Source organism: Pezoporus wallicus, unplaced genomic scaffold, assembly GCF_028554395.1.
Source record: "Pezoporus wallicus isolate ANWC-B61680 ecotype Strahan unplaced genomic scaffold, APGP_CSIRO_Pwel_v1 contig_7360, whole genome shotgun sequence".
Lineage (NCBI taxonomy): Eukaryota > Metazoa > Chordata > Aves > Psittaciformes > Psittacidae > Pezoporus > Pezoporus wallicus.
This window is the reverse complement of record NW_026639632.1, coordinates 97,038-109,113: the sequence shown is the minus strand read 5'-3', so window position 1 is coordinate 109,113 and position 12,076 is coordinate 97,038. Positions and strand designations below refer to the sequence as shown.

The window sequence follows — 12,076 nt, the reverse complement described above, 5'->3', positions numbered from 1 at the left end:
TAGAAAAAATATGTAAGTATAGCACTGCATCAGTAAAATTCTTGTATTTCAGTGATCTGTAGTCGTGTGTTTTAAATGATACACAGAATCAAAGGAAAAAATAAGTATTGGCATCAGTTCAAGCTCAGTAAGTATTTCCAGTCATATACTTCATTATTTATTAAATATTGGAATGAAAGAAAATATTAGAACGTACATATTTATTCATGTGTCTGTGCAAGATGACTTCGTATTTGATTGGAGCAGGAGAGTTTTCAGGGTTGTTTTTGTGATGTTTCATTAGTTTAATTGAGTTTCATTTTCCAAAATTAAAATAAATCTTTTTCAAAGAACCTGAATCAAGCTTGAAACCTAGGGTTCCCAGAATGTGAGTAAACATAAATAGTAAATTTCTGTGATTCAGAGAGCCAAATGTATCATGGCATACAACTTCTGTTGTAAACCAGTGTATTTTAATAGTTGCTGCTAGCTGATCAATTTGGGTTTTATTTTTTAGGGAAGTAGTTAGTTGCATAAGCATTTCTTACTGTCTATCACAAGAAGCTTTATGTGATTCTGCCATAATCTTGGACCAACCAAGGTGATCAAGACAAGGCTCAGTCATATAAGCATACAGACAGACCAGCAGTCTGTTCATACTAGAGTGGTACCTTTCATACCATTCTCCCCTCTGTTTTCCGTTTCTTGTTCCACAGTCTGCTTTGATCTTTCCCTTTTTCACTGTTGGTCCTTTCCCTATCCATCCTGTAATAAGTTGTTCACACACCTGCATTCCCCAGAAAACACCACATAACAAGTTTTATACAATCCTGGGCAGCAGTCGTCTTAGCATGTGCTAATACATAACAAGAGATGCTGTATTTTTGTCCAGATTTACTGTGAATTGGCAGATTGACTATACGCTGTGTTTAGCAGGACTCCTTTTGGCAAAAGGAGTCATCCTAAAGGACACTGTTAATTCTCTGCAGAGCTAGTATGCACATGTTACTCTAGTTTTGCCTGGGCTTTCTGCATGTGCACTGCTTGTGAGAGCAGCATTTCAATACACTGACTTGTTGCCAAGTGTCTGGTACTTCTTGGCAAATACACAAAATCTGCATGCTGATCAATCACATTGTGGTGTCAGAGATGTGTCTGAAAAAATCTCAGATGTTCAGGGAATAGCCCTGTGTGAAAATCATTTCATAGTTGTGGTTGTTCCTTCCTCTAATTCATCTCTTTCCACCACCTTCCTTGAGATATGTTCCAATTCAGTTACCTCTCACATGAACCAAATATTTCTTAAAGTGTATTATTTATTAAGATAAATACAATGAATATAAAATGCGGTATCTGGGAATCTTAGCTTGATTTCTCCTTGTCGTGGTTTAAACCCAGTCAGGCAACTCGTTCACTCACTTCCCCCCTTCTTTTTCTCCCCCTACTCCTGGAGGGATGGGGAGGAGAATTGGAAAGAATGCAACTCCCACAGATTGAGATAAGAACAGTTTAGTAACTAAGGTATAACACAAATCACTACCCAGCAAACAAGTCTCAACAGCATTAAAAGGCCATTCAAAAACTTCAAAACTCTCAAATGATGCTGTAAATGGTCTGGGGAGAGGACTGGGAGGGTAAAAGAATGTCTCCTTCACAGGTTGACCACCCAAGAAGGAGAAAAAAGATGTGTAATTGCTAAGCACTTTTATTATATACCTCCCAAAGTATAAAGGTGGTGACCACACTGGGAACATAAGCCAGATCAGTTTCATGATCGATGATTCTATTGTATTACAAGTCATTACCATAAAGTACAATGAGACAGAAACCTTAGCCCAAGCCCCACACTTGAAAAACACTAATACAGCAAATACCGGCTCGAAGTAAGGTACGATATACTGAAACCGTGAGATGAAGAGGAACAACTTTGAGAGCCAATAAATCAGCATTGTGACGAGTGACTATTAATCCGGACAGATCTGTTGTTATCTCAACCCTTCAGGCCGCACGTTGGGCCCCAAAAAGAACTGTCGTTGTTTAAACCCTAGCCAGACAGCTTGTTCACTCACTCCCAGTGAGTGGTGCCGGGCTGGAAGCAATCGAGGCCCCCCTCCCGCCACTCCCAGAGGGATGGGGAGGAGAATCGAAAGAGTGCAACTCCTATGGGTTGAGACAAGAACAGTCCAGCAAACAATGTACAACACAAATCACCACCGCTACCACCAACGGCAACAATGATAAGAGAAAATAGCAAGGGAAGAGAATACAATACCACCCGCTGAAAAACGAGTCCGACCCAGAAGACCCCTTGTCCTTCCAGTTACTCCCAGTTACATCCTGGGCATGACGTGCTGTGGTATGGAATACCTCTTTGGTCAGTTTGGGTCAGGTGTCCTGTCTCTGCCTCCTCCTGGCCTCCCCTCCTCCCTGGCAGAGCATGAGGCTCACAAACTCCTTGGCCAAACCAAAACACCATTGTTATCAGCTCTGTTCCCAGGCCGAAAGTCAAAACACAGCACTGCGCCAGCTACCAACAAGGAGAAAAATGACTGCTACTGCTGAACCCAGGACACTCCTCTACAGATATCATAGATGGTGCTAAAAAGAATTGCATATATATTACAACTCAAAGTAATTTCTGTTTGAGAATATTTCATTTGTTATTCCTTGTGTAACGTTAGTTAACTACACTGTGAGTATTGCTGTAGACTTTCTTGCAAATGCCTATTTCTGGTTTGCTACAATGTTACCTCATTCTACTACTTCTGTTAATTATAAAAAAGAGTGCATTGCTCAGTAGTAAACTGCTGTGACAGAAAGGTATGTCTTTGTTTTACTTTCTATGGCATCATACAGCTGAATACACACAGCTGAAGCAAGTGATCAACTTTTTTTCAGTAATTCAAATTGGCATATATGTGAAGTGCAGCTAATCTGGATGGAGAGTAACATGACTGGTTAAACACAGTAATCTTTGTATGTAAGCTTCTGTATTTTTTTAGCTTGTTCTTTGGAATTTATTCTATTTAGTGATGGAGGGTAAGATTTGTGACAGATAAAATTCAACATATCTGAAGGAGGGAGTGGATTTGTGTAGTTAGGCCTGTCAAGAACAGCAGAAGATTGAATCAATGGTGTTGCTTTATTCAGAAAAATAACCATGTTAAAAAGAATCTTTATACAGAATGGATAGCCTTCTTGACTGTCACTTGGCTTGGCTAAATTGATCACAAAACCAATTCTGGGTCAGTTTTATTGTCGGTAAAATAGTCAGATTCCAGGAACACTATTTTTATCAACAGAGGTTGATTTTTGGTGCTTCCACATTCAAAAGTCAGATATATCACTAATCACAAAACCAACAAACACTAAGATGCTGAAATTTTTAATGACTTCTACAGACTCTAAAATACACTTTTTTTGCAACATTGCTTGGTTTACCCCAAATTTGTTTTATTTTTTTCAGTGGAAATGTTGCTAGAAGCTTTTTAAGTGTAGCATACGCTGCTTCTACTGTAGTACTCTTCTTGAAATGCAGGTGTATGAGTCTGTTGATATGATTAACCTAATTATAGAACTCTTAGACTGTGATGCAAAGATTGTACCCAACTGGTTTTACACATTTCCTGAGGATAGTATTCAGTTATGCGATTTTCACATTGCAGTAACCTACAGCCTCTTTTCACTTATAATTTCATGAGTCTTTTAAAAAGGACAAAGAACCAAAAGTATTTCCCTCATTCTTCAGCCAGTAGCTCCCCAAACTCACAAGTCCCCAAAGAGCAGCTGCTGTCTGCAAACAGGCACCAGTCAGCCAAAGATTAACAATTATCTATTAAAATTACAAGCTAATTGTGCAGCCCAACGTAGTACAAGGTCTGGGATGCACACTTAACAGCTTTTCTCCAGAGCTAATTACTTTGTCATACGTAAAGTAAAACACCTCCCTTTACAATCAGTGTTTGTAGAGTTAATTAGCTTTGCCAGCATAGCTTTGCTAATCAGCTTGCCTTTGCTTAATGAGCCTGTGGAATGTGGTAGCACATTTGCACTGCATTCACGTTTACACTGTTTCAGCATTCTGATGTTCATCAGAATTACTTAAAATTGACGGGTTCAAAGATCAGAATGTCAAGCTGCAGCTTTAAGTGTATGTATCAGATGTTAGTCTTTTTAGTTGCTTGAGCTTGCAGCAAGAACTAAAGAACTGAGAAATACAGTTTCAAAGTAGCTTCTGTGTCTGCTGCTGTTTCCTGTTTTCTTCTCAATGTCAGCTTTAAAAACAATCCTTAGGTCATTCCTAACGGCGTGCTAGGTGCTGTAAGCATTCTTTAGTTAGGACTGTGGGATTCGATGGTAGTCTGTCAAGGTGTCCTGTATCTGCTATAACACTGTTAAATGTTATGTAGAAAACAAGAGAAATGCATAGTTGGCACCTGGAGGTGGGGTTTAAAATTGCTTTCTAACTGTCTGATCAGATATTGAACCAATCATTAATTGAACAATTAATATAGAAGATCTAGGAGCTGTGTAATTTAATTCCAAGAGTTAAACTTCATCTTTGTTCCTCCTAAAGAGCTGGGTATTTGTCCAGTGATAATTTATGAAGTATTTGATGAATCATAGAATCATAGAATAGTTAGGGTTGAAAAGAACCGTAAGATCATGTAGTTCCAACCCCCCTGCCATGGGCAGGTACACCTCACACTAAACCATGTGACCCAAGGCTCTGTGCAACCTGGCCTTGAACACCTCCAGGGATGGAGCATTCACAACTTCTTTGGGCAACCCATTACAGTGCCTTGCCACCCTTACAGTAAAGAACTTCTTTCTTATATCCAGTCTAAACTTCCCCTGTTTAAGTTTTAGCCCATTACCCCTTGTCCTGTCACTACAGTCCCTAGTGAAGAGTCCCACTCCAGCATCCTTGTAGACCCCTTGAACTCTTGTAAAATAACCATTTTCCATTTTATAGGTATCTTACTATGATGTGTTGTTTCTTATACAAAATAATTTAATGAATTTTTAAGAAAAAAGGATTGTTATTGCTACATCTAAAATATCATGTGCTCCTAGGTTGCTCCTAACAGACCTGTACTGTAATATTTTTGGTGCTTTGTTCATCAGACTCAGCTTTCTCCTTTTTCTTTCACTTAACAAAGTGACTTTTCAGCATTGCTAAGGTATTTTTTAATAGTAATATTTTATAGGGCAGAGAAATTGCAATGTCTGTGAAAGTAATGTGATTCCAAAGTAACTGGTTTGTGGGCTTTTTTGTCTTCAGTCTTACGATAATGGCCTGGCACAGGGAGCTGGACTAGAATCTCATGGTAAGAATGTTAAAATGTTCTACACCTGTTTTTATGACTGGGATTGGAAATGCTGTAAGAGGTGCAGGGCATGTCATATCTGTCCTTCTTTTCTGATTTAGGGAACTGTGATGAGAAACAAATCCAAAACATGCCTCAGAATATTGTCTGTCTTCTGCCTTCTTGCTTTAGTTCCAGCTTAATATCAGATCAGATAGGCTTTTAATGTACCAACTCCATTAATCTTACCTCATGAATGTTTTATTGAAAGGTGTTGGTTCTGGTTCTTGTCTTTTGCTGAAAGATGAAACTTTTCCACAGGTACCATTGATACTCTGTGGATTTATCTGCAACAGATTTTGTGCAATGCACCTGATAATCTCCAATTTCAGCAGTTCTTAGTAAAACCTAGAAACATTTTCTCTGATAGATTAAAGCATATATTGGGGGCTCAAATCTTGAAGCAGCAGTTAGTTGTTGCAAATAGTTGGTAGTTGTGAAGACAGGAATTCCCAAAGGACTGACATTTTTTAAGCAAAATGTTTCTTTGCCATGAAGTAGTGGTCTGATTGTGGCAGAAACTGTTCAGTTTTATGTGACTGATATTCAATCTGTCAAACGTTTATTAGTTTTATTAGTTTTATTTTTAGTATTGAGCTTTGATAGGATCACGTCTGTTTTTTTGTTCCTATGGGATAGATCAAGTTGAAAGGAATAAATTATATCCCTGTGTATTTAAGAAAGCAGTTAGCTAAGGTACCATAGAATGCTTGTCCCTAACAGACTGCATTACTTCCGCATCCTTCTGCTGCATTTCAGCATCAAAATGAAAATATGGGGTCTTTTAGCATTATGATAGTGTAAGGAGCCCCAGTCTTCTATCAGTGGCTTGCTTACAGTCTTTCCGGGCTATAATTTTGTCATGTCAGGCAGTATACTCAGAATGGTGTTTGATGGGCTTTAAAAAGTGATTGCCATTGTATTTTTTCTTCTTGCGCTCCTCCCTCCTAGTTTTTTTGCTTTCTGTTCATCAGACACTTGTGTCTGTATCATGTGGGGATTGCGTCTGAGACTGTTTTGGCATGTCTGCTTCATTCTGGTTGCTGGCATCCCAATAGCTTTCTTTTTTAAGTTACATATGAAAAAATGTTTTCTGCAATTTGCTTATTTCTGGATTGGTGTGTAATGTAAATTGTGCGGCATTGAGAGAGGGAATCCATCTTTAAGAAAGTAAACATAATGCAAGAGTTGATTTGGGGGTGGGATCCCCTTTGACATATATTCTGAACCAAAGTGCTATTATATCTTTGGAGATTAGACTAAATATTTTCATATTTTTGAAAATCTATTGATGTTATTGCTACCACCCTAGTTCTGACTGAGATCATACAGGCTTCAGTGAAAATCTGCGTAACAAAACATTGCAAAAAAAATTCTGTCTTCACAGGTGGCTCTACATTTTGTGGCATTGCATCGCTGTGTTTGATGGGTAAACTGGAAGAAGTTTTTTCAGAAAAAGAACTGAACAGAATAAGAAGGTGGTGTATAATGAGACAACAGAATGGCTACCATGGACGACCCAACAAACCTGTAGACACCTGCTATTCATTTTGGGTTGGAGCAACATTGAAGGTAGTGTACAGAACAGCTAGAGGATAGTTACTGCCTTGTTTCGATTTCTTTAAGCATCTTTTCTCAAAAGAGGTACATATTTGGTCCAAGTGCTTGAATATGCACACATCACTATAAAGGTCTTTCATATTGCAAAAATACGGAGCTTTACCAGATTAGTGCTATCTCTGCTATCACTGCTTATCTCATAAATAGGTACTATGTTTTAGTATTAAAAATAGACTAAGATTTAGTATATTACTGTAATGGTCTAATTTCTTTTCAGCTCTTGAACATATTCCAATATACAAATTTTGAGAAAAACCGAAATTACATCCTGTCAACTCAAGATCGCCTTGTTGGGGGATTTGCCAAGTGGCCAGATAGCCATCCAGGTAAATTTGTTTTTCAAACTTAATGTGCTTTCTAACCTACAAGCACACTCCAACAGTGAGACATTGGAAAGATGTAAAGGAAGTTTTCTCCTCAATCTTCTTCCAAAAAATGAGAAAAAAAAAACAAAAACAAAAACAAACAAAATATGAGATTTCATGATGTAAGTAGGAAGAGGGAGGTAGTTTTTTCTTGCTCACCACACCCACAGAGCAAGTGAGCTGCTGTTTAGATTATTGCTAAGGGTGTCACTGTCTGTTTAGAGCTGGACAAGCCTTTTCATATGTGTGTAACTGTTCTAGTTAAAGAGAATATCATGCAGTTGGGTACCTTTGCAAATTATCTGAGTAAAATATTTCAAAACTGCTTTTACTTAATAAATGAATTCCTTTAAGCTTATTCAGAAGTCATTGATATATGTAAAAAACAGTCCAAGTTTACATACCAACATTATGTAGTTATGCATATCAATTAGATATAGTATGTAAGTTAATTATCCTTTACAAATAGATAATTTAAAGTTGTGAAAAACTTGAAAAGATGCTAAATCTTCTAATTTGAAATAATTTTAAAAGCTGCTAGAATTCAGTGGAAGTACTGCAAACTTGTGGGGAAAAAAAAAAACAAATGAACAAACAAACGAAAACCCAAAATTATGCCCAGTGGCATATTGTACAGAAAGATAAAGAGACTGTAAACTCACCAAATGTGATAAAAGTGGGTGAGTCTGTTCAGAATCTGTGCCTTGATATTTTTCCTTTCAAAATTTCATTTTGAACACAGTTGAGACTTTTTTAAGGTGAACCCAAACTGAAAATGCAGTGCTTGTGACAGATCTGTCCCCCCCCACACCTAAAAAGCAGCTTAGGGTTCCTTAGATGTATTTACTGTGCATTATATAGGTAAGTATCACTTGGAGGAAATATTTCTGTTTATCTTGATGAACCATTTACTTAGTGAGCTAGGGATAAAAAAACCCTATGTAAAACCCTAGTAATGTTCACAGTTCCTTAACCTGTCTTAGCATAGCTGTGATTATTTGAGATAAGGTTTGAGAACGGCAAGATTTAAGCTGCTTTCCTCCGATTTGTGTGGTGTTCCAGCCTGAGCACCACTGTTTCTCATAAAGCATTCTTTTGCTGTCTCTTTTGTTATGATGGTGAGTTTATTGCAGCATTCTTTCCTCATGCAGATAGTAACATAAGTCTGTCTTCATGTTTTGAAGGAAGGAGAAAAATGTTAATGCAGTTCTAATGTGAAGAATTACTATAATGCAGCATTCCTTCTGTGTAACTGTGATTTTATTGTCATATATACACAGCTGAGCTTCCTACAAGCTCAGTCTAGTATCTGAAAGGCAAGCTGTCTTTTGATTGTTGCATGACTCCACAATGAAGATTTCATAGTTCACTAATACGAAGCATCTGTGCAGCTCAGTTGTTCATTCTCTTCTTAGGGAGCCTTACGAGGTTGCATTTTGGATTTGCGACCAAAAATAATCTTGGTAACACAAGGATGTTTTAGCTGTTGTGGAGCAGTGCTTAAAAGCATCAAGACCTTTTCTGTTACCCATGCTGCCCTGCCAGTGAGCAAGCTGGGGATGCACCAGAAGTTGGGACAGGGCACAGCCATGACAGCTGATCCCAGCTTACTACAGGGAACCGCATACCACATGGCATTGTGCTCAGCAATAAAAGCTGAGAGAAGGAGGAGGAAGAGGGGCGAATGTCTGGAGTTACAGTATTTGTCTTCTCAACTAACCGTTACGCATGATGGAGCCCTGCTTTCTGGGAAGCCGCTAAACACATGCCTGCTGATCCATAAGAATGAATTCCTTGGATTTCTTGCTTGCAGCTGCAGATTTCCCCTTACCTATTACCATTATCTTGACCTGCAGTTTTTCTCACTTTTACTCTCCCTTTCCTCTTCTCACACCAGGGCTGGGGGAAGTGAGGTGAGCAGCTCTGCAGTGCTCAGCTGTCTTCCAGGGTTAATCCACAACATTTTGCTAGTATAGATACTTAACCCATTTGGGGTTGGGTTTTGGTTTTTTTTTTTTTCCAGATTTGTGCATAAGTCATGACTATATTTAAATAAACTTTCATCTTAAATTACTTAAATGTACTGCTGCATGCCTCAGGAGGTCAAGCAGAACTCTGATGCATGTCGCTTCTTCTCTTCAAATGTTGCACAATTTAAAAGAATTGGAAGCACATGTGAATTATGGGTGATGAAGGATTAAAACACCTAACATAAGGAATGATAGAATGAAAATAGGTGCGCACAATTACTATGCGTAAAACACTGAAGTGAGATTTGTGCCTGTAGAAGTGTACATACACCTTTCTTTGTTATGTTTTTAAGACAGCAGCAGAGCATTTGCAAGTTTGCATGTTGCATTCTGTATTTATGAGTTACTTTTGAAACAAAATGTTTGGACCTGTGGTTTTTGACCCTGAAAAACTTGATGTATTTTATAGCTTGAAACAGAGATGTACACAGGCTGCATATGTTTATTTTGGCTTGAACTAGCTAGAGTATTAAGTTAGCACAGATTTGCACAAGTGCTGAACTTTGTCATTGAACCCAGAAAATAGCCATGTAGAGGTAATCCGGTTTGTATATGGTTTCAATACAGCTGTCCATAGGGGTTAATACACTATTTCCTGAAGCTGAGGTCTCCTTGCCTGACATACTTTCTGCAAGGTCAGTAGTGTTGTATCTTCTGAGCATGCTTTTGTCTGCATGTTAATGCTGATCAGCAGAAGCCTTCTTTCAGAGTCTTACTACCCAGGTACTTCCTTGTACTACCATTTTAGTCAGATCCAAATTTACTGACACCTCTGAAAGATTACTAAGTGTTGAGAATTTGCAAGGGGCATGTTACGTTCACATCCTATTCCATCTTTAGCCTGTGATTTCATGGGGAGATACTCCAATCTCATGACTTGCTGCTGCCAGGAGGAGGCATACTCGCTTCTCTTCCTCCCAGACTCCCCAAGTATAGTTTCACCTGCTTTCTCTTTTTTGCACTAGCTTTGGTGTGTAGCAAAATAAAACCAGTTTAATTCACTAGTGTATCAGAAAACTGTCCATTTTATCCTGTTTGGGTTAATTTTCTTCCATGTTTTTTCAATTGCTTAGAGTTTTCAGCAAGCTGTAGTGCTGGTATAAGGTAGGCTGCAGGAGCAGGATGGGATAGGGAGATAAGTGCATCCCTTTTTCATGGCAGTCAGCTGTTATGACTGATCAAGCCACCTCACAAATTCCTGTCCTTAGGGTATTATCTCAGGAAGGGGTAAAGCTAGTAAAGTAATAACTTCTTTCATGCTTCTAAATCTTGTTCTTTGACAGCTACTGGCACTAATATTGGTATTCAGCCAAAAAATTCTTTCATGTTTGGGGAATAAAAATTTGCTTTACGGACAAGAATTATTTTCAGAATGCTCAAATTCTTCTGCTCTTTGACTTGAGCTCTCAGAAGAAACAAAGTAGTGGGCAAGAATTGTTATAAAAAGAAAACTAGACTCTGTTTCTAGAGATGACTGACTGGTTCACGCTGGTCACTTTGGGCAGAAAATTATTTCTTCTGTCAAAACTTCTGTTTAAAATGAAGCACCTATTTGTTTTCCTTGGCTGTAATTATTCAGGGGAGTTGGAATCCAGGAACAGTTGGCTTTGACAGCCTGACATAATTTTCTTTTTCTGTTCTTCTTTCAGATGCTTTACACGCCTACTTTGGGATCTGTGGTTTGTCATTAATTGGAGAATCTGGTATTTGCAAAGTTCATCCTGCCCTGAATGTAAGCATAAGAACCTCAGAACGCCTTCACCACCTTCATCAGATGTGGAAAACAAGGACTCTAAACAGTGTTCAGATGACACATACGTCACTACATGACTGATTTAGACTTGAATTTAGTTCTGGTAGCATAACTGTAGCGCAAGGTTAAAAGCCATGTCTAGCAAATGTGCTCTTTTAAGTGCTGGAGTCATACAATCAGATCTGTGTTGCTGGCATTACTTCAATAGGGAGCTGCCTTCAGGAGAATATTCTACATTGTGAAAAAGGAGGTATTTTGATTATATAAAAGTTTGTCACTGCAAACTGTAAATGGCTCTTCAAATGGCTTTACTTCTAAGAAATCCCTTGAGGCATTTAAACTTCATTTTTATTTTTTTTAAATTTGTGCTTACTGTGTCAAAATACATAATGGGAAAGTATTTTCAAAATCTGTTTACATATCATATGGTATAGCACAAATCCTCGGGGTTCTTTATGATCTTGATGTTCAACATGTTTTGGAGTGGAGAAGCTCCCAAATTAAAGTATCAGTAAAAAGTTACCTTTTATCATCTACTTTCAGATTCCGTAAACTTTGTTTAAAAAAAAAAATGAAGTAAATGCAAATAAAGTTATTTTATTCAATATACTGTACTTTTAAAGTTGCGTGGCCTTACTAAATGGATGTCTGTATCTGGGAGATACAGAAAGTGGAGGCAAGAGAAAAATAGGGAAGGGAATGTGGAAAAAGAGTGGAACCAAAATGGTGGAAGGGATTTGAGCTGCCTAAGGTTAAGTGCAGAGATAAAGGGAGCAAGACTTCGGCGATGTGAGGAAGTGAAGTAAGGGAGATGGAGTTTGGGAATTTGTTTCATTCCCACATCCTGAGATGACCTGAAATTCAGGTGCAAGTAGAAATATCTAAAAGAGGATCTAGCATCCTGGAGGTGGGCTACAGCAGTTCCTGTGGGAGTCCATTTTCCTGGAGAGCCTTAATGGG

The 12,076-nt window shown here is 38.3% G+C and overlaps 1 protein-coding gene across 1 annotated transcript in view; it reads left to right on the top strand.

Annotated features, from left to right (window-relative positions):
- Positions 1–11,726, top strand: part of PGGT1B (protein geranylgeranyltransferase type I subunit beta) — a 35,839-nt gene extending 24,113 nt beyond the window's left edge. The window contains 5 exon segments of the mRNA XM_057415276.1: positions 5,264–5,309; positions 6,736–6,920; positions 7,186–7,294; positions 11,013–11,144; positions 11,147–11,726. Coding sequence (XP_057271259.1) covers positions 5,264–5,309; positions 6,736–6,920; positions 7,186–7,294; positions 11,013–11,144; positions 11,147–11,193 — 519 coding nt within the window. The 3' untranslated portion in view covers positions 11,194–11,726.
- The last annotated feature ends 350 nt before the right edge of the window (positions 11,727–12,076 follow it).